Source organism: Macaca mulatta, chromosome 12 (assembly GCF_049350105.2).
Source record: "Macaca mulatta isolate MMU2019108-1 chromosome 12, T2T-MMU8v2.0, whole genome shotgun sequence".
In the NCBI taxonomy this organism is placed as follows: Eukaryota; Metazoa; Chordata; class Mammalia; order Primates; family Cercopithecidae; genus Macaca; species Macaca mulatta.
The window spans coordinates 105,562,010-105,587,596 of record NC_133417.1 but is presented as its reverse complement, the minus strand read 5'-3'; the positions used below and the strand labels follow the sequence as shown (position 1 = coordinate 105,587,596).

The following is a 25,587-nucleotide window of genomic DNA, read 5'->3' as shown; positions in this document are numbered from 1 at the left end:
TCAGTAATAGAACTGAACAAGTAGAAGAAAGAAATTCAGAGCTCAAAGACAAGGTCTTTGAATTAACCCAGTCCAACAAAGACAAAGAGAAAAGAATAGAAAAATATGAACAAAGTCTCCAAGAAGTCTGGGATTATGTTAAACAACCAAACTTAAGAATAATCAGTGTTGCTAGGAAAGTAGATAATTCTAAAAGCTTGGAAGACATATTCGGGGGGATAATCAAGGAAAACTTCCCCAGCCTTGCTAGAGACCTAGACATCCAAATACAAGAAGCACAAAGAACACCTCAAAATTCATCTCAAAAATATCTTCGCCTAGGCACATTGTCATCAGGTTATCCAAAGTTAAGACAAAGGAAAGAATCTTAAGAGCTGTGAGGCAAAAGCACCAGGTAACCTCTAAAGGAAAAACTATAAGATTAACAGCAGATTTCTCAGCAGAAACCCTACAAACTAGAACGGATTGGGGCCCTATCTTCAGCCTCCTCAAACAAAACAATTATCAGCCAAGAATTCTGTATCCAGTGGAACTAAGCATCATATATGAAGGAAAGATACAGTTGCTTTCAGACAAACAAATGCTGAGAGAATTCACCATTACCAAGTCACCACTGCAAGAACTGCTAAAAGGAGCTCTAAATCTTGAAACAAATCCTGGAAATACATCAAAACAGAACTTCTTTAAAGCATAAATCACACAGAACCTATAAAACAGAAATACATGTTAAAAAGCAAAAACAAACAAACAAACAAAAGTACACAGGCAACAAAAAGCATGATGAATGCAACAGTACCTCTCATTTCAATACTAACATTGACTATAAATGGCTTAAATTCTCCACTTAAAAGATACAGAACCGCAGAATAGATAAGAACTCACTAACCATCTAGTACCTTCAGAAGATTCACCTAACACATAAGGACTCATATGAACTTAAAGTAAAGGGGTGGAAAAAGGCAATTCATACAAATGGACACCAAAAGCGAGCAGGAGTAACTATTCTTATATCAGACAAAACAAATTTTAAAGCAAGAGTTAAAAGAGACAAATAGGGACATTATATAATGGTAAAAGGCCTTGTCCAACAGGAAAATATCACAATCTTAAACATATACACACCTAACATTGGAGCTCCCAAATTTATAAAACAATTACTAATAGACCTAAGAAATGAGATAGACAGCAATACAATAATAGTGCGGAACTGCAATACTCCACTGACAGGACTAGACAGGTCATCAAGACAGAAAGTCAACAAAGAAACAATGTATTTAAACTATACCTTGGAACAAATGGACTAAACAGATATATACAGAACATTTCATCTAACAACTGCAGAATATACATTCTGTTCAACAGCACATGGAACTTTCTCCAAGATAGACCATATGATAGGCCATAAAACAAGCTCAATACATTTAAGAAAACTGAAATTATATCAAGCACTCTCTCAGACCACAGTGGAATAAAACTGGAAATGAGCTCCGAAAGGAATCTTCAAAACCATGCAAATACATGTAAATTAAATAACCTGCTCCTGAATGAGCATTGGGCCAAAAACGAAATCAAATGGAAATTAAAATATTCTTTGAACTAAATGACAATAGTGACACAACCTATCAAAACCTCTGAGATACAGCAAAGGCGGTGCTAAGAGGAAAGTTCATAGCCCTAAATGCCTATGTCAAAAAGACTGAAAGAGCACAAACTGACATGCTAAGGTCACACCTCAGGGAACTAGAGAAACAAGAACAAACTAAATCCAAACCCAGCAGAAGAAAGGAAATTACCGAGATCAGAGCAGAACTAAATGAAACTGGAAAAAAAAATACAAAAGATTAATGAAACAAAAATCTGGTTCTTTGAAAAGATAAATAAAATTGATAGACCATTAGCAAGATTAACTAAGAAGACTGAAAATCCAAATAACCTCACTAAGAAACAAAAACAGGAGATATTACAACTGATAACACTGAAATACAAGAGATGATTCACAGCTACTATGAGCACCTTTACACACATAAACTAGCAAACCTAGAAGAGATGGATAAATTCCTGGAAATATACACCCGCTAGTTTTAATCAGGAAGAATTAGATACTCTTAACAGACCAATAACAAGAGCGAGATTGAAATGGTAATTTAAAAATTACCAACAACAAAAAGTCCAGGACCAGACGGATTCACAGCAGAATTCCACCAGACATTTGAAGAAGAATTGGTACCAATCCTTTTGACACTATTTCACAAGATAGAGAAAGAAGGAACCTTAACTAAATTCATTTTATGAAGCCAGCATCACCCTAATAACAAAACCAGGAAAGGACATAACCAAAAAAGAAAACTACAGACCAATACCCTTGATGAACATTGATGTTAAAATCCTTAACAAAATACTAGCTAACCGAATCCAACAACATATCAAAAAGATAACCCACCATGATCAAGAGGGATTCATACCAGGGATCCAGGGATGCAGGGATGGTTTAACACACGCAAGTCAATAAATCTGATACACTACACAAACATAATTAAAAACAAATATCACATGATCATCTCAATGCAGAAAAAGCATTTAACAAAATCCAGCATCTCTTTATGATTAAAACTCTCAGCAAAATCAGCATAAAAAGGACATGCCTTAATGTAATAAAAGCCATCTATGACAAGCACACAGCCAACATAATACTGAATGGGGAAAAGTTGAAGGCATTCCCTCTGAGAACGGAAACAAGACAAGGATGCCCACTCTAACCACTCGTCTTCGACATAGTACTGGAAGTCCTAATCTGAACAATCAGACAAGAGAAAGAAATAAAGGGCATCCAAATCGGCAAAGAGGAAGTCAAACTGTCACTGCTGACGATATGATCGTTTACCTTGAAAACCCTAAGGACTCCTCTACAAGGCTCCTAGAACTGATAAAAGAATTCAGCAAAGTTTCTGGATACAAGATTAATGTACACAAATCAGAAGTTCTTCTGTATACCAATGGTGAGCAAGCAGAGAATCAAATCAAGAACACAACCCCTTTTACAATAGTTGCAAATAATAATAATAAAATACTTAGGAATATACCTAATCAAGGAGTTGAGAGACCTCTACAAGGAAAACTACAAAACACTGCTGAAAGAAATCACAGACGACACAAACAAATGGAAACACATCCCATGCTCATGGATGGGTAGAATCAATATTGTGAAAATGACCATATTGAAAAGCAATCTACAAATTCAAAGCAATTCCCATCAAAATACCATCATCATTCTTCACAGAATTAGAAAAAACAATTCTAAAGTTCATATGAAACCAAAAAAAAGCCTGCATAGCTAAAGTAAGACTAAGCAAAGTGAACAAATCTGGAGGCATCACACCACCTGATTTCAAACTATACTAGAAGGCCATAGTCACCGAAACAGTGTAGTACTGGTATAAAAATAGGCACACAGAGCAGTGGAACAGAATAGAGAACCCAGAAATAAACCCAAATACTTCCACCCAACTGATCTTTGACAAAGCAAACAAAATAATAACGTGGGGAAAGGGCACCCTTTTCAACAAATGGTGCTGGGATAATTGGCTAGCCATGTGTAGTGAGAATGAAACTGGATCCTCATCTGTGACCTTATACAAAAATTAACTCAAGATAGATTAAGGACTTAAACCTAAGACCTGAAACTAGTAAAATTCTAGAAGAGAACATTGGAAAAACCCTTTTAGACATTGGCTTAGGCAAGGATTTCATGACCAAGAACCCAAAAGCAAATGCAATAAAAACACAGATAAATAGCTGGGAGCTAAATAAACTAAAGAGCTTTCTGCATGGCAAAAGGAACACTCACAGAGTGGGAGAAAATCTTCACAACCTGCATATCTGACAAAGGACTAATATCCAGAACCTACAACAAACTCAAACAAATCAGTAAGAAAGAAACAAACAATCCCATCAAAAATTGAGCTAAGGACATCGTCACCAATAATCAGGGCAATGCAAACTGAAACCACAATGTGATACCACCTTACTCTTCCAAGAATGTCCATAATCAAAAAATCAAAAAACTGTACATGTTGGCTTCAATGCAGTAACAGGGAACACTTCTGCACTGCTGGTGGGAAGGTAAACTAGTACCGCCACTATGGAAAACAGTGTGGAGATTCCTTAAAGAACTAAAAGTAGAACTACCATTTGATCCAGCAATCCCACTACTGGGTATCCACCCAGAGGAAAAGAAGTCATTATTTGAAAAAGATACTTGCACGTGCATGTTTATAGCAACACGATTCACAATAACAAAATCATGGAATCAACCCAAATGCCCACCAATCAATGAGTGGATAAAGAAACTGTGGTGTGTATGTATAAGTATATATATGTGTGTATGATGGAATACTACACAGCCATAAAAAAGGAATGAATTAACAGCATTTGCAGTGACCTGAATGAGACTAGAGACTATTATTCTAAGCAAGTAATTCGGGAATGGAAAACCAAACATCATATGTTCTCTCTGATATGTGGGAGCTAAGCTCTGGGGACACAAAGACAATGGACTTTGGGGACTTGGGGGGAAGAGTGGGAGGGGAGCGAGGGATAAAAGACTACAAATATGGTGCAGTGTACACTGCTCGGGTGATGGGTGCACCAAAATCTCACAATTCACCACTAAAGAACTTACTCATGTAACCAAATACCACCTGTACCCCAATAACTTACGGAAATAAATAAAAATAAAAGCCAATCTATTAATGTTACAAAGGAAAAAAAAGAACAAAAAGGAGATCAGTTTAGCAACTGAAATGACCAACTTTTTCACAGCTGGCTGAGATGTTTGGGAAGCGGGGAACAACAGCCGTGATGGAATTGTGGGTAGCAGTTATACCCCCAGCCAATGGAAGCTTCTCACCAGCCAGGGGAGAATGCAGTGCTCACTCCTCAGGATCTTCTGCTTCGGGATTTTGGAGCAGGCGTCTGAGTAAGGGGGTGAGGATTGCTGGACTTTGGAGTCTGGGTTCTGCCTTAACCAGTTAGCTGAGGGACCTGGCACAAATCATTTACCCCTCTGGGTCTCAAATTCCTCAACCTGAATGGCCCCCATTCTCCGACATTCCACATGTTTTGTCTGTGAAGCTAATTTAGCATTACCTTCTCAGGGGACAGTCCACATTTGGCTGCAACTTCCATGATACAAGATTCGGTGATCAGCCCTGCCTGAGGAAAGCCAAACCCACGAAAAGCCGTGTTGGATGGAAGGTTGGTTCTGCATGCCCAACCCCGGCAGCGGAGGTTGGGAAACTTGTAAGCATTGTCCATTTTCAGAAGTCCCATTTCTATCACCTGGAGAAATCCAGAGTTGATGTGATTAAGACCTTCTGAACCTGTTTCACCATCCTGTGACCTCATACCAAAACCAGGCTGGGAATGGCAGCCCTCTTTACATCTCATCAAACATGCTAAAATATTCCCATCCCCCAATTAAACACATTTTTGCTATAAAATAATTTTTAAGTATTTGAATAATGTTTCCTTTGAGAGCATTACTATTTTTGTATTTTGGAGTTAATGCATTTTTTTTTTTTTTGAGATGGAGTCTCACTCTGTTGCCCAGGCTGGAGTGCAGTGGCATGATTTCCATTCACTGCAAGCTCCACCTCCCGGGTTCACACCATTTTTCTGCCTCAGCCTCCCGAGTAGCTGGGATTACAGGCACCCACCACTATGCCCAGGTAATTTTTTGTATTTTAGTAGAGACGGGGTTTCACCATGTTAGCCAGGATGGTCTCAATCTCCTGACCCCGTGATCCACCTGCCTCAGCCTCCCAAAGTGCTGGGATTACAGGCGTGAGCCACCGTGCCTGACCTTAATGCATTTTTTAAGATTTCAAACATACAAAGGCCTTTGATATGTTCACAGGCCCCAAGCACTGGGTTTATATAATGTAATGATTATAATATCCTAGAAGACAGAGAAAACAGAAAAAAATGTTTTGGCATTGGGTCTAATGTGTTGGTTCTTAATCGTGAGCAATCTTTTCCCTGCTCCGGGGGACATTTTGCAATGCCTGGAGACATTTTTCATTGTTAACATTTTGGTTGAAACTCTTTTTTGTTTTGAGATGGAGTTTCATTTTTGTTACCCAGGATGGAGTGCAATGGCGCAATCTGGGCTCACTGCAACCTCTGCCTCCGGGGTTCAAGTGATTCTCCTGCCTCAGCCTCCCAAATAGCTGGGATTACAGGTGTGTGCCACCATACCCAGCTAATTTTGTATTTTTAGTAGAAACAGGATTTCACCACGTGGTCAGGCTGGTCTCGAACTCCTGGCCTCAAGTGATCCACCCACCTCAGCCTCCCATAGTGCTGGGGTTACAGGCATGAGCCACTGTGCCCGGCTTGGTCGAAACATTTTTATTTGGGGTTGGGGTGGACATAGTGGCTCACACCTGTAATCTCAGCACGATGGGAGGATTGTTTGAGCCTAGTAGTTTGAGATCAGCTCTGGCAACATAGTGAGACCCCATCTCTATAAAATAATAATTAAAAAAAATTAGCTAGGCATGGCGGCATGTACCTGCAGTCCCAGCTACCTGGGAGGCTGAGGTAGGAGGATCGCTTGAGCCACTGTACTACAGCCTGGGCAACAGAGGGAGTCTCTGTCTCAAAAAGTAAAAAGTAAAAAATAAAAAGACTAGAGGGTGGTAATGCCACTGACACCTACTAAGTAGAGGCCAAAGATGGTACAATGAGCAGGATAGTCCCCACCATAAAGAGCTACACACTCCAAAATGTCAGTAGGGCCAAAGCTGAGAAAGCTTGGTCTCATGTGTGAATCTGGGAAAACAGTTCTAAGTTTGGGAAGCCGGGGGTGAACACAGATACAACTCAGCCAGCATCTCTGGGCTGACACCAGGAAGTAACACATGGCTATCCCTGCAAGAATGGTCATTATGCCTTTATAATCAAATATTACTTAACTATTGGACATTTTCTAAGTTAAATCATTTTATGTAACACTCTTTCAGGAATGTGAACTTGTTCCTTAAAACACTTACCAATAATGATTCATCCAAAGAGTTGCCTGCATTGCTATAATGCTCCATGTCCAGGGCCAAGATTCTGCCATCATTCATGAATCCAGCCTGGGGAAGAGAACCAACATCGAATGCTGGAACAGTGGCCAAGTCTCTCTAAATTTTGTCATTTGCGAACCCTCCACACATAGGGGAAAAGCGTCATGACATTGGATTTGGCAGTGATTTCTTGGATAATATATAACTAGCTCTGTGATCTTAGGCAAGCTATGTAACCACACAGGCGATTTGTGAAATGGAAGTAAATAAGGCAACACATAGAAAATTATAGGCAAGTGCCTGAAACATAGCAAGTACTCTAAATATAATTAATATTACTACCATAAATAGTATTCATATCACCTTTCCTCACACTACTCTCCATCAGAAAACACTATTTTCTCATAGTTTTAGTCACCATTATGGCAACGGTTTCTGTCACTATAATCCAGTCCTTTCAACGAAGTCCCATGGGGGTGAAGGACATTTCTGCTTCAGGGTCCTGTTGTCACTTCTTCCCCCAGCATTTACACAAACAAGTTCTTCATTGTCCTTCCAGATCGGCTTCTCCTTCCAACTTGTCGCTTTCTTCTAAAACCCTCCAAGTCATGTTTATGGTTTTATTCTTCATTGCATTTTGCCAAGATTTTCACTAATTCTGTTTTATTTTACACTATAATGGCTCTTGGACCCATCTCTTCTACATCTTACTATCATATTCAGACCCCCCAACTGCTTCATGTCTGAATGCATCAGCTGCCTCCCGCTGGTCTACCAGCTTCCATCCTCTCTCCTCCCCAGACCATCCTCTTAGCCTCCCCAAAGAACCCATGTTTAATTACGGCACTGAGCCAGTCAAGGATTCACTCAGTCTCACTCTTTCTTTTAAGATCAAGTTTAAACTTCCCACTCTGGGACTGTAGGCCCCTCTCAGTCAGGCATCACCTAAGCCCATCAATCCTATTTTTCACTACCCTCCAGGAAGTGCTTTGTGTTCTAATTCCCCCTCTCCCCTTACTCCTGCCTCTATCAAACATGCCATGTTTATTACACCTCTGTAGTTTTGCTCTTATTATTCCCACACCTGGCATGCCTTCTTTCTGTCTATCTATTCTGGGTTTTTTTTGTAACAGAGTCTCACTCTGTCACCCAGGCTGGAGTGCAGTGGCGCTATCTTGGCTCGCTGCAACCTCTGCCTCCCAGGTTCAAGCGATTCTCCTGCCTCAGCCTCCCAAGTCGCTGGGATTACAGGTGCCTGCTGCCACACCTGGCTAATTTTTCATATTTTTAGTAGAGACAGGGTTTCACTGTGTTGCCCATGCTGGTCTCAAACTCCTGAGCTCAGGCAATCCACCCACCTCAGCCTCCCAAAGTGCTAGGATTACAGGCCTGAGCCACCGTGCCTGGCCTCCATTCTTGAAGACCTATATTTTACCTTCTCTAAGAAGGTGCCTATATATACTCCAACTCATATTCCTGTCTCCATCTTTTAACCTGAGATTGTTATGTTTTTGTAATGACTTCACATATGTCTTATTTTTAAAAATCTCCTTCAGGATAAAGTTTACTGTAACAAATATTTCTGAGCTAGATCAAATTCAAAATACAGTTTAGAGTGTGATGTGAAATGGAAACATTCATTATCTCCTAAAAAACCTGTATGTAGTTATGCAGTTTTGTGATGGAGACAATGCTATGCATTTAACAAATCCTATTGTCTTTCATCCTGGGTGCACAGGAAGATGACATTTCCCAGCCTCCCTTACAGTTAGGTGACAGAGGTCTCGCCAATGACATCTGGACACAACTGAGGTCCGGTGCCTAAAACCTAAAGCACCAACCACATGGCACTCCATGCTCTCTCTCTCTTCCCTGTCTGCTGCCCTCAGCAAAAGATCTCCTGGAAGAATCAGAGTTTGCAGGGCCGTGATACCCAATAAAACTTTCTGTGATGATGGTAATGTTCTGCGTCTGCACTGTCCAATATGGCAGACACTAACCACATGTGGCTACTGAGCACTTGGAATATAGCTAATACAACTATGGAGCTAAATTTCTAATTGTATTTAATTTGGATAATTTAGATTTAAATAGTCATATGCCCCTAGGGACCACTATATTGGATGATGCAGTCCAAGGGCACAGTGGCACCAATAAATGGAAACAGCTCCAGTCCTCAATGATTTTACAAAGCAGAATCCTCCCCCTTTCCCCTCAATGATTATACTGAGCTGCTACTTGAGCAAGAAATGACATCATGAAAGCTTAAGAGCTTTTAAGTTGTTTGTTAGAGCAGTTAGCCCACTCTGACAAGTACAATTTTTCTTATAAAGCAAAAGAATCACTATTTTCTGCTACAAATTTTTTTCTATGAATTTCTGGAACCCCATTTTACAAAAATATCCTTGATACATTGAAGAATGAGTAACCCATTTATAAATAATTGTTTTTATTACAAATACTGTTATGAGAATTATTCTACTTTTACCTTTTTAATATGTGGGAATAAGTATGGTAATCAGATCTACTTTAATGATGTACACACTCATGTTTCCTAGTTATTCGCTCTGTACAGCCAATACCAGCTAGCACCAACTGTTTTATTTCTGAAACTGACATCTTTGAGCTAAGCAGAAAAGCCTCCATTGAACCAGCTAGTAATTAAAAGTCAGTGCAACAAATAGAAAGTTAAATAGATGCTCTGTTTGTTGATTTGCTCATTGTTACTCCCCACTAGAGAGCAGCCAAAGGCTGCCCTGTGCACTGATAGGATGTTATATCTACAACATAAATCATTCCTCCACACCTTCTTGTACTCACTTTGTACTTTCCAAGGTAAGGATGGCGGCCTCCAGTTATTAACATGTCTTCTCCTCGTTCCAGAACACAGCGAACTGCACGGCCATGTCTAAAACAGAAAAAAAGCAAGTGAAGTAAACTCTCTTACCTAGTAGGCATTCTCTGGGGTTTATATAACTCCTAGCAAGAGCCTGAGGGAAGCCTACGCGCACCACAGAACAACACAACTACTTCCCACGCCTAGCCTCTGCTGACCTAAGGCGTACACAGTGGGCTTTCCTCCTGTGAGGTCAGGGAGTAATGCCAGGCATTTGCAACTTGTGGGACGGAGGCTCTCGGGTGCCAGGGGCTCCAGGGCATTGCGTTGGGAGCATTTCCCGTTGCAGTAACAACCTTTATTATAGGCAAATGGTCCCAAGGTCTTATTTTAGACTCACCAGAAATGGAAGAATGCAGGTGCTGTCTAACTACCCAGCGCTCCCTGATGGGAGAGATTTGGAATCAAGGTCTTTTTGCTTCCTGAGATGGAGGAACTGACCCATATTACTCAGCAAACAAATTAAGCCTTCTAGGTGTGCCTGCTCCAGAGACAATTTTCCATGAGAATTTTTTGAGATCCTCAAAGGAAAATGGCTATATAAATGAATGTAAGCATAACAAAAGCAAAGTCTCTATTTAAATCAAGAAAATATACATATACACACATATACATATATGCACATATATACACAAATGTATATGCATGTACATACACATATGCGTGTATGTATATGTACATATATGTATATATGTGTGTGTATATGGGACCCCATTTTACAAAAATATCTTTGATATATTGAAGAATGTCCATATATACACACAAACATACATATATGTTTATGTGTATGTATATAAACATATATGTGTATATGTATACATAGGTACATGGTTCAAAAACTCATATATATGACCTCTACATACATAGCTCAGTCCAGCAGGTGCTGAGGACAAGTAACTCCCACCCATTCAGGACCTGTTTCTGCCCACTTTCTAGGTATTATAATATTTTTTCTGTGGCTTTTATTATTTTCAGTAATTGATTCTTATTTTGGTTTCTATAGGACAGTATAAGACAAGTAAGTGTAATAAGCTGGCAGCTTGATTGTGTGTTTGTATAGTATATGTGATATTAAATAATCTTGGCCCAGGTTCTTCCTCACTGATTCTGACAGTGAGAACTTTCAGCGTGACTTCATTTTATTTTTAGCAGATTTTCTCCACTTACTTGTTTGCGGCAAATGCAGTGACGGCTGCAATGACTCCGGTTTTGAACGCCTTCCCTCCAAATGCTCCACCAACACGCTTTACATGGCACATGACCTTGTTAGCTGGGAGCTTCAAGGTGGAGGCAACAATGTCCTGTGAACAATAATAGTTCTGATTAATCTGATCCATCTTCAGCAAGGACTTAACTGTGACTATTATTGTCACATCTATGATCTTAACAAACAAAACTGTCCCCTGAAATGGGAGTGTGGCAGCCACTAGATGTTTTGATTCTTTAATGTTGCACATGACACCCACACCGTGTGGTTATGCTAAATAATGGGATAATGTTCAACAACCCTGGCACACAGCCCCACCTGATCTCAGCAATACTTGGCTATGATGATATTGCCAAAACTAATTAGTAGTGTTTTCATTGCCAGTGACATATTTTTGTGCTCATACTTTTTTGTATTTTCCCCATGAACCACATCTAAAGTATTCTATTCACACTAATCCCTAGGCATACGTTTCCTGAAGCCGTGGGATTTTGCAGTCTTCTAAGCCTCACTCAACATGGGTCTTTTCCCCGCATTCTACTGTCTCTGCTGGAAAATAAGCACTTCTCAGCCAGGTGTGGTGGCTCATGCCTGTAATCCCAGCACTTTGGGAGTCCAAGGTAGGCGGATCACCTGAGGTCAGGAGTTTGAGCCCAGCCCGGCCAACATGATGAAATCTCATCTCTTCTAAAAATACAAAAAGTAGCCAGGCATGGTGGTGCATGCCTATAATCCCAGCTACTCAGGAGGCTGAGGCAGGAGAATTGCCTGAACCTGAAAGGCAGAGATTGCAGTGAGCTAAGATTGCACCCTGTACTCCAGCCTGGGTGACCAAGCGAGACTCTGTCTCAAAAAAAAAGCACTTCTCACTTCTTGTTTGGATTGCTGCTAAAGTTGACTAGTTGGTCTTTCCTGGATGCAGATCTCACTCTTTTCTGCCATCCTAATGATTAGGGATCATTTAGTCTTAATAATTGATTCTTACAGATGTGAAGCCTGAGACGGATGAGGTTACGGACCCAACATCCCACAGGGAGTGAAGAGTAAAGCAGGCCTGAAGTGGAGTTCCTCTGACCCTCCTTAGGATCCTGCCTTTTACGAGGCCTCATTCTCCAGTCTTACATTCCTACTCTTCTGCTAAGAGCACTGGCTCCTTATGACCAGAATCAAGACCCCTCTGCCTCATTTCCCTTACTCTCAACCTGATGCTTAAACCTAGCCTCCCTTAAGGCACCCCTCCATTCCAGCTGGGGTGGTCATTGTGCTATTCCTCCTTCCTTCCATGCATATGCTGCCTGGGGTACAGGAAACAGGCAACAAATGCTTGCAGAAGAGTTGAGAAAATAAATGAATGGATGTCATTTGATCTTGCTGTGGAATTGCCTGGAAGTGACCTCTCTTGTCTACCATCTAGACAAACCTCACTCTCACTCTGAATCCAAACTTAAGACTTCTTTGTGGGACTTCCTGGATGATTCTAGCCCTCAGCAAGCTCTCCTTTTTCCTAATTTCTCCACGCATGTAAATTTTGCCTTTGCTGATTTAGCACCTGGTTGCATCCTTTTCAATATTGTTTCCTGTTTCATGTGAGTTAGGCACCATAGACTTTGGAGAGCAGGTCTTGCTCTTTCTTCTCCTGTGTTCTTAACAGTGGTTCCAAGAGCTGAGCAAGAGATCTGCTGATTCTATAACTGGTTTTAAAGCTACAATCCACAAACAAAAGGCTCCCACTTTAATGACACTCTTTTAAAAGCATTGAACTCATATGACTATTAATACCCAAATCAATATGGCTATTAGTACTCAATATTTCTTCAGTCCCGGAAGAAATAACATTTTTTGTTTTGTTTTGTTTGTTTTGTGTTAGAGACAGGGTCTCACTGTCTCCCGGGCTGGAGTGCAGTGGGTGATCATAGGTCACTGAAGCCTTGAGCTCTTGGGTTCAAGCGATCTCCCCACCTCAACCACCCAAATATACTTTCATCTCTAATTGCTCTTGATATATTTCACTGGCCGGAAATCATTTAGCCATGTCCTCTCCACAATGGCCCCATGTTACCTGTATATATTTAGGAAACTGTGTAGACACGTAGACATCCATTTCTTGATCCTCTCCCTTGGGAACAACAAGCATGCTTTGGGTTTCCATATAAAAATGTTCTTGACCTCCCATATGTATTTCACCTGTTACAGGAAAATACATGAAAGTCAAGGAAGCAGTCAGAAGAAACAGGTAGTGTCCCCCAGGTGTCATCCCATTATGCAGAAATTCCACTGACAGTGCTTCTGCTGGGGGAGCAGGCTGCACAGTGAAGTGTAACAAACAATGTTTAGCTTTCAGTCTCCTTGCAGATTTGAAGTAAAGTTCTGTAGGAGAATCTTTTGTGTCTGCCAATATCTAGGTCACAGAGTCCTAGAGAAAGGTGTATGACTTTCTAGGACCAAAAGCAGAGGGGTCTTGATTCAGTAGGTCATAAGGAGCCAGCGCTATTAGCAGAGGAGTAGGAATGTGAGAATGTGGAGGCTTCCAGCTCTAGGACAAGTGGGAGTAGATAAACTGCTCTCTGTACCTCCTGTTAAGTACAGATAACAACCCTGAGCATTATTTATAAAACAAACATAAGAAGACTCTGAAAGGTGGAGAGAAGGCAGACCAGCTAGGGACTTCAGGACCCAAGGAAAGACACAGCAGTGAGTTCAGTGAGTTTTGTTGTTGTTGTTTGCCTCAGACATCCCAGACTTAGTTCCGCAGAAGCCAGCAATCAAAAAACACCAACAGGCAAAGACACACACACACACACACACACACACACACACACACACACACACACACAAAATCTTCAAGAAAAGCCACTCTCCCTAACCAAAGGACCAGAAAAGGGGAAGACTAGAAAGCAAAAAACTTAGACAATAAGCACTCTACTCCAGGCAAACATCATAGAAAAAAACTGCAGACCTACCCCTACTGTAAAGGTTGAGTAGGATATCTATATTTCCACCTCTGTCAGGCTGCAATGAGGTGTCCCAGCCTCTCTGTTGGGGTGCTGTCAGTGGACGCCACATGGAGAACCCGGACTTACAACCCCTACCTAGCAGTAACAAGGCATCACCCCCTTCTTCCCCATCAGCAAAAGGTTAAAGTAGTCCAGTGAAACAGAATATTATAATAAAATAGAAGATTCAAATAAGATCTAAAGTTTCATTACATAATATCTAAAATGTCTAGGATACAATCAAATATCATTCATACCAGGAACCAAGAAAATCCCAACTTCAATGAGAAAAGACAATCAACAGATGCCAACACTGAGATGACACAAATGTTGGAATTATCTGACAAGGACTTTAAAGCAGCTGTAATAAAAATGCTTTAATAAACAATTACACAAACACTTGAAACAAATGAAAAAATAGAAACCTCAGCAAATAAATAGTATAAAAAGAAAAAACAAATATAAATTTTAGAATTAAGAAATACAGCAAAAATTTCAAAAGTTCAAGGGAGGGCTCAGCAACAGAATAGGGAGAACAGAGGAAATGATTAATGTACAAGAATACAGAACAATAGAAATTGGCCAATCTGAAAAGCAGAAAAAAATAGACTGGAAGAAAATGAACAACACCTCAGGAACCCATTGGCTATAACAAAAGAGCTAACATTTGTGCCATTAAAGTCTCAAGTATTTGAAAAATAATGGCTAAAAATTTCCCTAAATTCACAAAAGACACAAATCTACAGATTCAAGAAGCTGAGTGATCCCAAATAGAATAAATTCAAAGAAATACACTCCAAGACACATCATAGTCAAACTTCAGAAAACTAAGGACAAAAGCACCATCTTGAAAACTATGAGAAAGAAACACTACTTCACCTATAAGAGAAAAGCACTTTCGTGGTGAAACCCTGTCTCTACTAAAAATACAAAAATCAGCCAGGCATGGTGGTGGGTGCCTGTAATCCCAGCTACTCAGGAGGCTGAGACAGGAGAGTAGTTTGAACCCGGGAGGCAGAGGTTGCAGTGAGCTGATATCGTGCCACTGTACTACAGCCTGGGCGACAGAGTGAGACTCCATCTCAAAAAAAAAAAAAAAAAAAAAAAAAAAAAAAAAAGAAGAAGAAGAAAAGCACTTTTAAAGACAGCAGATTTCTCTTCAGGAACCATGGAGGCCAGAAGAAGTGATAAAAATTTTTCTAGGCCGGGCGCGGTGGCTCAAGCCTGTAATCCCAGCACTTTGGGAGGCCGAGACGGGCGGATCACGAGGTCAGGAGATCGAGACCATCCTGCCTAACACAGTGAAACCCCGTCTCTACTAAAAAATACAAAAAACTAGCCGGGCGAGGTGGCGGGCGCCTGTAGTCCCAGCTACTCAGGAGGCTGAGGCAGGAGAATGGCGTAAACCCGGGAGGCGGAGCTTGCAGTGAGCTGAGATCCGGCCACTGCACTCCAGCCTGGGCGACAGAGTGAGACTCCGTCTTAAAAAAAAAAAAAAAAATTTTCTAGTGTGAAAATACCTGTCAACTCAGAGTTCTATATCCAGCAAAAGTATCTTTCAACAATGAAAGGGAAATCAAGACATTTTCAGATGAAGGAAAACTAAGAATTTGATTTAAACGGATTTACCCTGAAATAATGGCTGAGGGAAGTTTTTAAAACAGACAGAAAAGGATTTTTTTTTTTAAATGAAGAAATGTTAAAATATCAGGAAGGAAGAAAGAACAACAGAAAGAATAAAAATACCAGTAAACACAATAGACTTCTTTTCTCCTCTTGGGTTTCCTAAATTGTATTTGAAACAAAATTATAACATTACTTCATGTGATTATAAATGTATGTAGAATAAATAAATAGAATTATCAATTATATTATAAAAAGGAGAGGGATGTAAAGGGAGGTAAAACTTCTACACTTCAACTTGTAAAATGTTGAAACCAGACTCTGATATTTCATATATGTAAATATTTTATATGTATATAAATTTTATTATATATATGCATGTGTATATGTGTGTGTAAACTATCTAGAGCTACCACTAAAAAAATTGTACAAGGAGATATACTAAAAAATACTATAGATTAATCAAAATGAAATTCTAAGCAAATATTCAGGCAACCCATAGGAAGGTGGGGAAAAGAATAAAAAGCAGAGGGAGCAAACAGAATACAATTATTACTGGCCATCATGTTAATGGAAGGCAGAACTTTTAAAAATTAAAAATTTACTCAGTAATAGTGATTTGCAAATTGTTTGAGGATTCCCAATGAAATGTTTTAAATTGTAATCTGGACTTCCTATCTTATCAAAAATCTGAGTTTAAAAAAGAGTGCAGAAAAATGAATAGATTCTGCTTCATTTATAAAATATAATCATTAAAATTTCACAAGTTCAGATCTTCACTTCAATTTAAGCTTTTACCAAATTGTCTAAAGACCCATGTCATTGTCACTAGGCTCAAATTCAAGCTTGCAGTATTATTGATTCTGCCTATCCACTCAGAATTTATTTTGTTAGGTATTCACTTTATTTAAAATATACAGAGCTAAAAAAATTAGACAGAGCTGTACTTGTTTAAATCTGTAAAGCAGGCAAAGTTTTAGAAACCTGTTATATTTTCCTGCCTACCCCGACAGGCCCCACCATGGTGCCCTCTCTTCACCTTAGGGTATTGCTCTCAACTCTCTAGGTTGGAAACCAATTTGATCAACTAATCCCTGAGATAAAATGTTATCCCAGTATGGGTTTAGGAGTGATTCCTCCAGGCATATTTACATTTTAATAAGAGGCCCTTAAAGTCCCAAATTTACTAAGATGTGAATGTATCTATTTGTACCATGCCCAGCGGAGCAGGTTGTGGGGGAAAGTTGTCTCAGGTTCAGGGCTCCCTGGGTCTCTTGCAAATCCTTCTATACAGATTGTCCTCTGTGCTCTTCAGTATAAAGCACATCCCAGTTAACAGAATTTTAATGAGATAAATAAGAAGCAAGATAATGTAGAGGAAAGAATACTAACTTTGGAATTGGGAAAACTCTTAGATTTGATCCTGGTCAATCAGGTAGCCTCTCTAGCCTCAGCTGGCTCATTTGAAAATGGTAATCTTTAGCATCCTCCAGTGCTATGACACCGGGATTAGATAGAGCTGAAATATATCTTCGCAGCAGATAAGTGCAAACAATAATAGTACTCCCTCCAAGAACACATTCTAAGACCTGATGTAATGCTCCATTTATTTTATCTTTTAAATATTTTTTTTTCTTGGAACACCTATGTTCTTTCTTTTTTTCCTTCAACGTTTAAGTTCTGGGGTACATGTGCAGGATGTGCAGGTTTGCTTCATAGGTAAACGTGTGCCACGATGGTTTACTGCACAGATGAACGCATCATTTAGGTATTAAACCTAGCATCCACGAACTATTCTTCCTGATGCTCTCCCTCCCCTTACCCCCACTCCTACAGACCCTAGTGTGGGACACTTATTTTCTTAGAAGACAGATAAAGCGTTGCTATAATTAATTCTAATTACCTCTCATTGAAATAACTAATCAGAAACTCATAATCCAAATGACGATAGCAGACAAAGGAAAAACTAGATTCAAATTAGTGAGTCAAAAGGATAAAAACTGGTTTTCTTTTGCCTTCCCTCGTCTTTCCCTTCCCTTGTCTTTCCTTTTCTTTCTCCTTCCCTCCTTCCCTCCCTCTCTCTTTCTTTTTTTTTTCTTTGACTGTCTCACTCTGTCTCTAGGCTGGAGTGTAGTGGCGTGATCTCATCTCACTGCAATCTCCGCCTCCAGGGTTCAAGCCATTCTGGTGCCTCAGCCTTCCTAGTAGCTGGGATTACAGGTGTTTGCCACCACACCTGGCTAATTTTTGTATTTTTATTGGAGACAGGGTTTTGCCATATTGCCAGGCTGGTCTCAAACTCCTGGCCTCAAGCAATCTGCCTGCTTCAGTCTCACAAAATTCTGGAATTACAGGCATGAGCCACCACTCTTGGCTTCCTTTTTTTTTTTTTTTTTTTTTTTTTTTAAATAGAAGGAGTCTTGCTACATTGACTGGGCTGGTCTCAAACTCCCGGCCTCAAGCAATCTGCTTGCTTCAGCCTCACAAAGTGTTGGGATTACAGGCGTGAGCCACCACACCCAGCTTCCTTTTTCTTTTTCTTTCTTTCAGACCTCACTTGTTCTGCCTTGGCCTCCCAAAGTTCTGGGATTATAGGAGTGAGCCACTGCACCTGGCATTTATACCGAAAAGTAGTATAAACATCCTTTTTAATATTCCCATATTATTTTTATACTTATCAATGGGGTATGCAACAATAATAAAAATTAAAGAGGCAGACTAAATCAATCACCTAATTGAATTAGATAATGAAAGAAGATGTCAAGGAAAAATACAACAATAGAATTCTTGCACAAATACTCATTATGTCAAAAAACAAACATGAGACAAGGAACCCCCCTAAATATTGATATTTCTGACATGCTCATGCCAGGAACCCTCCATGATAGAAATGTACCCTCCTTTTCTCTTCATTCCCATAAATCAAACTTACCTTTCCAGTGTTTTCCACATTTTGCTAGCCCTAAGAATTACCTGGAAAACTTGTTAAGACTGATTCTGGGGCTGTTTTGGATCCTCTACAATTCTAAAAAAGGACACAGGAATCTCCAGGTCTCATAAATATCCTCAGTGATTTCTACAAGGAGAAAATCTTGGAAACACTGGGTTTGATAAATGAACACCTGCCAACGCATCTCACTAATAGACAATCTCTTCAGGAGAACAAAATCATGTGAATCTAATAATCATTGCTCACAATTATTGATTTGTTACTATATGCCAAGAACACGTGATTATCTCTTACAATCTTTATAATTCATGTTTGAAATTGTTTTTACTTTATCCACATAATATTAAAACAGGGAGACTGAGCCCTGAGAAGTACCCTACCAGGTCACACAGCTAATAAGACACAATGCCAAGGAAAACTGGTAGGTGACAGTTCTAGGTATCTTTCCTACAGCTCCCAGGTGACATTTCCAGTCAGCCCCAAACACGCTTCAAGTTTAACACATCCATAGAGTTGAGACATGATGGGCTTGGGGCTCAAGAAGCTGGGCTGACTGGTGACATATTACACAGCTCTGGCTGTGCACTCAGGATGGGATGTGTCTTAGGACTCTTCCTATTTTTGTGATCAAGGTTGGAGAGAAAAATTAAGAAGATGGGAGTTGTGTTTGTTTGTTTGAGATGGAGTCTCCTGTCACCCAGGCTAGAGTACAGTGGTGCAATCTCGGCTCACTGCAACCTCTGCCTCCAGGGTTCAAGCAATTCTTGGGCCTCAGCTTCCTGAGTAGCTGCGATTACAGGCACCCACCACCACACCCAGAATTTTTGTATTTTTAGTAGAGAGGGGTTTTCGCCATTTTGGCCAGGCTGGTCTCGAATTCCTGGCCTCAAGTGATCCACTCACCTTGGCCTTCCAAAGTGCTGGGATTATAGGCGTGAGTCACTGTGACTAGCCCAGAAGATGGGAGTTTTTAACATGCACTAGAGGCCAATGTCCTGGAAATTCACTTAAAGACAGACAATGCAAGGTGATTTCTCTGCTCTGAGATGTGACACAGACTGCCCATAACCATCCAGTAGCATGTCTGTGTAAACCAGAGATCTTGTGAGGCAGGCATTAGGACAGCTTTCACAGCAGCAATGACAGCAGAATGTGGTGGGGAAAGCATGGGTTATTTAAGACTTATGATGAACCTCTTTTCTTCTGCTATAAAGGACATTATTGAGACAACTGGTGAAATTTCAATAAGGTGTGTAGATTAATAGTATATGTGTTAATATTCTGATTTTGATAACTATGTTTCTGTTAGACAACATCTTGTTTTTAGGAAACAAACGCTGAGTATTTAGGAGTAAAGAGACATACATTGTGTTTACAATTTACTCTCAAATGGCTCAGAAGTGTGTGTGTGTATCATTGGGGAATCTGAGTGAAAAATATTTGGGAGTTTCTTTAATGTCTCTGCAACTTTTATGTAAGTTTTAAAATATTTCAAAGCCAAAAGTTAAGGAATTGTACTGGAAAGTTATAATTAACTATTTTCTAAGAGGCAAATTTAATTTTAATTACATACAGACATGCAGGAAAGAAGTCTGGAAGAAAGAAAGGAGAAAGGGAAGGGGAGAGGAAGGGAAGAAAAAGCAGAGAAGCAAGAAAGGAAGAGAGAGAGAATCAATGAGAGAAAGGATGAAGAACAAACATGGACTTTGGAAATCCTAATAAAGCCTATCAATTCAATGGCCGACTCTGTCATTTAGTAGCTGTTGTGTGACCTTGGTCACACTCCATAATTACTCTGAGCCTCCCTTTGCCAGCCTATAAGATTGAGATAATAATACTGTCTTGCAGGGTGGTTGTGAACGGGAAAGGAAACGACATCTGTAACAACTGGAGCCTTGATGAGGGAAGGGGGATCGGGCACAGGGGCAGGGTCTTGCCTCCTGTTTTGCCTCCCCATTGGCTCTTCGCCTACCCCAGAGACAGAGGGAAACGCATTTGTGAATGAGGTGCCTGTTCCACCTGATCCTGAGGAGCAAAACCCTCCTAGGCTACCAGATGATTTCCAGAAGGCAAAGGAATCATTAAACTGACATGCTTAGAAGGCTTCCAGGGTCGCTTACCCTTATATTACTTTTTTACCTTCAAGAATTTGATCAACCACTTTAAATGTTTCATCAACATTTCCATATTCCAGTTTCCTTTCTGGCTCGAAGAAGGAGTTGTGTTGTATAGCTTCCTAGAGAGAAAACAGAAGAGTGAGGCAGCTTGGGCAAGACCTAGGGCGGCAGGCACACCCCACTGCACATCCTCTGAGCAGAGGCTGTTTCTCCCTTCACCCTGTGGTCCCGTGCACTTTCACCATGACCCTGGTGAGCCAAGCTAAGAATCCAACTGCAGAGAGACTCCCCAGTGAGGAAATGTAAATGTGCCCACTGAGTCCGAAGAAATAATATGCACAGAAAAAAACTGGCATCTAAGTGATCCCAGAATGAAACTAGTATTTTCCAGGCAGATTATTGTCTTCACATCACAAGCCATTTCAGGTAGCCAAGGCTATATAGCATAGGGCTTCAGAGCCAAGGCTCTGGACCCAGACAGCATTGCACACATTTTTCCCATTTACCAGCTTTGACCGTGGGCCTGTCACTTCACCTCTCTTATCATCGTCTGTAAAATGGAAGTAACAGGTGTGCATATAGCTCCAATAGGATCGTGGTTGGTGAAGATAAAATGAAATAAGACATGTGAAGAGCTTATATGGCATATAGTAAGCCCTCAACAATTGCTAGTTGAAGAGACTCTAGTGATTGGGATCATGGTGGCTCTGCCTGCCAGCCCCACATTCCTTCTTTGTGGGGATGAGCATTTCATTTGCACGGGGCAGTAGAGCACCTGGGACCTCTAGCTCTGAAGTAAGATTTCAGACAAACCCTCTCTGGGTGCTGGGTGTACAAATCCATTTATACACTGGCTTCTATTGGCTCTCCCTGGGTGCCCAGTAAAGGGGTACAGTGATACACATAACCAGAGATGTAGTTACAGTAACATAGGTTGGTTTTTAGCTATCCCTGAGAATTTATCTTGCAGTAATCCATGTGTCCACTGGCAAATGTGGTGTGCCAGCTCCTGCTGGCATTATCCACTGTGGGTTATTGTCCATCCATGAAATTCCACTCTGTTGGTAGTTGGGGATTCTCTTATCTCTGTTTCCTTTTGGCCACCAGTAGGTGTCTAGACAACACCCCTTAGAGGGATATGCTATTGTGATTCTGCCATTTCCCCCATTCAAACACTAGGTTGGTTTGTTTATAGCACCAGTGGGGCCCAGCTTCTTTGACAGAGTGTTTGTTGATTGCTTTTGTTACTGACTAGCTGTGTAACCTTGGGTAACCCTGTTTTTTAGTTTCCCTATCAGAATGGGGATTAAAATAGTTTTTACCTCATAGGATTTTTGTGAGCATTTAGTAAGTTAATGTGTGAAACTGACCTAGAACCATGTCAACCACGTAGTGAGCTCTGTATAGGTCCTGGCTATGATCATGTTATTGTTGATGATTATTATTCATGACAGATGCCGGTAGGGAACGCATTTTTTTCCATTATGGTCATCATCCTTACCCCTCGATTCAAGAGTTTTGATCATTTCCCCATTCAATCTACTAAAAACTTGAAAAGCATGAGCCAGATTAAACCTTTGTGATAGTGACAGAGATAAATTTGGTTCTGTTCTTTTTTGACTGATAACGCACTTCCTATTGGAATCAGTTCATGTGCTTTTCTTATTAATCCAAGATTAAAGAGATTCCAGGTTGAAAAAAAAGCTAGGTTTTATAAATCCTATTTTTAAAAGCTTAATCTTTTTCAACTTTACTGGCTGGTTGCTCTTTGAGTAACTTTGAGCCAATTTTCTGAATTTTTCTTAGTTAGGAAAGTGATAAAAGAACTGTAATGAATAGGGAGAGGGGCATATTTCCCTCCTCTAAACTTTGATTAAACTCACTCTGATCCAGTTGATGAAACTTTGAGAGCTTAATCTCTGAACACAATGTGAGGCAACTCTTTTCCACAAAGCCAAAACTTGAATCTGATGCTGGGATTCTCTGGCAGACAATCACGAGTCTACTGGTTGAAGTGATGAGGGCGTGGGGAGTGGCATCTATTATATTTGCTTATAGGGGCTTTTATTTGACTGGAAGGTAGGGGGAGTGAAGAGTAGATATTTAGCCCCTGATATTGGGCAAAGATTTATACACAAAACATTGATGAAGTATTATGTAAATAATTTCTAATAAGTAATTCTAACTCTCCAGCAAAACTTTGGGGGATGGAATATAGGAAGCAAGAGCAGCAGGCAACACGTAAATGAAAAGGGCCTGAGAAGGGAACAGAGTGTTTGAATTTGAAACTGGCCAGGAAAATTTAGGAGGCCTAATCACACTTCGACTCCAATTAAACTTCTACATTTTTGTCTTTTTGACATGATTTTATTTTTATTTGAAAATGTAAGAAAAATTCCCAGAGACAAACTCCATGTTCCTAAGCATCAAGCAGCATGGCAGGAAACTCCCCAACACCCAGTTCTCCTGGAGACACTCATCGGCCCAGGTCGCTTCCTCAATTCTGCCTCAGGCCATGCTGGTCACCCAGAGAACAACGTGTTCATTGTGCTGTGAAGCTAATATTGTGTCCCAGAGCACATGCAGCCTGTATGGACTGAGTCTCATCTATTTACACTGCCTCCCCAGTGTTCATTCTTTCATCATTCAGGAAATTATAAGAACCAATGGAATGCACGCAGAACACCCTATCATTTCATGGAGACGAGTCTTATAGCCTTTATACATTTTCAACTCCTCTCTCAACATCACAAGAGAAAATGCAATTCTCCAGTTTGTTTAAGTTGCCAAAATACCTGTAGGCATCATACAATTTATCTCTTGAAAAATCTAAAAATCGTGTCTCTGACACTCACTTCATGGAACATCCTGTTGGTCCTCACTGTGTGCCTGGGTGAAGGTGGGTACAAAGTCACAGAGTGGATCCACTTTCCTGGACATCACTGGTTCCCATCCAGCATCCTCTCCCCTTCCCCTTTCCCAACAGGGCTCAGATTTGTTTCAGTTTCCTACACTCCCCTATGTAGCCCACTTACTTCAGAGAAATCTGGCCCCAACTCCGACCCCTAGAAGTAACCAACAGCTCCTCCATTCCCCTGCCAGTCATTAATTCAGAGATGGATATGTCACCTAAATGGCTTAAAGAGGCTGGATCTCAGGATTTGTGCTTGGAATGCTGGGGCAGTAGGGTTCCTCTTACTCCTCGAACGTGAACAAGGAAGTCCAGGTTGTCCTGGTGGCCATCTGTGTGACCACAGGAATTGAGCCTCTATCGTGGGCAGCAGAGAGGAGCAACAGAAATAAGCCGTGTCCTTGGGGAAATTGTTAATACTGAGACTGTTTAGAGGTTAACAAAGTCCCTGTATTTTGGAGGCCACTTTAAGCCACATTTTTCTGTTACAGTAGCCAAAAGCATTTTAACCGATACTTGTTCTGGCTCCCAACTGGCACCACCATGGAACTCATTACCTTGATTGTTAGGATCAGTGGCTCCAAATCTTGATAGACAATCTTCACTTGCTTAGCAGCTTGCTTTGCCTGAACCTCAGAATCAGCAAGCACGGCACAGACAAGCTGACCCACACAGAACACCTACGACACAGAAAGACCTTTGTTGTCAAGGAGGGCAGGCATCAGGTCCTCTCTTTTATTTATTTTCTTCCTCCCTCCTAGTACTAGATCACATGAGGGTTAGGGCTAGATGTGACCCCTCCACATCTGTCCATGACTGTTACCACAGCTGGCCTCCTGACCCCAGGCACTGGGGGAAGTTTAGATCCTTGTGCTGTATCAGAGGAGCAGGAGTCATGCTGTCTCGAGGACAGGAGGCTCAGGCTCCAGGCCAAGCCTATGAGGCTGTGTGAAGGCCAGTCTGTCCCATGGCTTGACGTGTGGCTGTCACACGACAATCAGAGCTGTTCTGAGAGATGCAACCTCTGCCTTTATGGACAGGGAGACCAGGAAGTCACAGCTCATCTCAACCAGAGAGAAAAAGGGGGTGACCTGGGAAGGGGAGTCCCCTGTGATAACAGAAGCCTGCTGGTGAGCACATCTCTCCTCACAAACTGTCTTTTCATGAAAAGGCATCCTAGCCAAGATGCAACCAAGCAGACAGCATCCCTTCCTGGGGATTATTCACCTGCAGGTGGGGTAGCTGGACTCAGGAGTTCACACAAGGACCAGAGCAGAAATTTAGACAGGGAAAAGAAACCTTAAGCCTTGAGAAAGGTAAAATCAGTCTGGACTGGAAGAAGTCACCATGACTACTGAGTTCTCTCTCCTACCTTATGCTGTGATTCACAATTTCAACGTAATCACCCATTTTAAAAATCGACTTTAAACTACTGTGTCTTTTCCACAAGGAACATAAAGTAGTTTTGTCATCAGAAAAAAAAGGTATTGAAAACATTAAATCTAGCATGAACACACAAAAAAAGTGTGTTCTTTGGAGGGGGGCAGTGAAGGAGAGAAAAATGAAACAAGAATGGCAACATGTTGATAACTTTTGAAGCTGGTTGATGGATCTATGGGGTTCATTGTACAGTACTTTCCCATTTTTGTGTATGCTTACAATTTCTACAATGAAAAGATTTTTAAAAGCCATTAAGTGCCATAAATGAATGTTTTAAAAAGCATTACACCAACAAAGGCAATCATTCACAATGGCACTCCAAAGTCTCCTGATTTGGCTTCTGTGACCTGGCACATAGATGTGGCCCCTGAGATGCTTAT

General features: G+C 40.7%; 1 protein-coding gene across 1 annotated transcript in view; it reads right to left on the bottom strand.

Moving 5' to 3' along the window:
- The window catches only part of AOX1 (aldehyde oxidase 1), an 87,004-nt gene that overhangs the window by 23,283 nt on the left and 38,134 nt on the right, over positions 1-25,587 (bottom strand). The window contains 7 exon segments of the mRNA NM_001281309.1: positions 5,146-5,337; positions 7,053-7,139; positions 9,891-9,978; positions 11,134-11,267; positions 13,233-13,357; positions 20,879-20,975; positions 24,325-24,447. Of these exon segments, the coding sequence (NP_001268238.1) occupies positions 5,146-5,337; positions 7,053-7,139; positions 9,891-9,978; positions 11,134-11,267; positions 13,233-13,357; positions 20,879-20,975; positions 24,325-24,447 (846 nt within the window).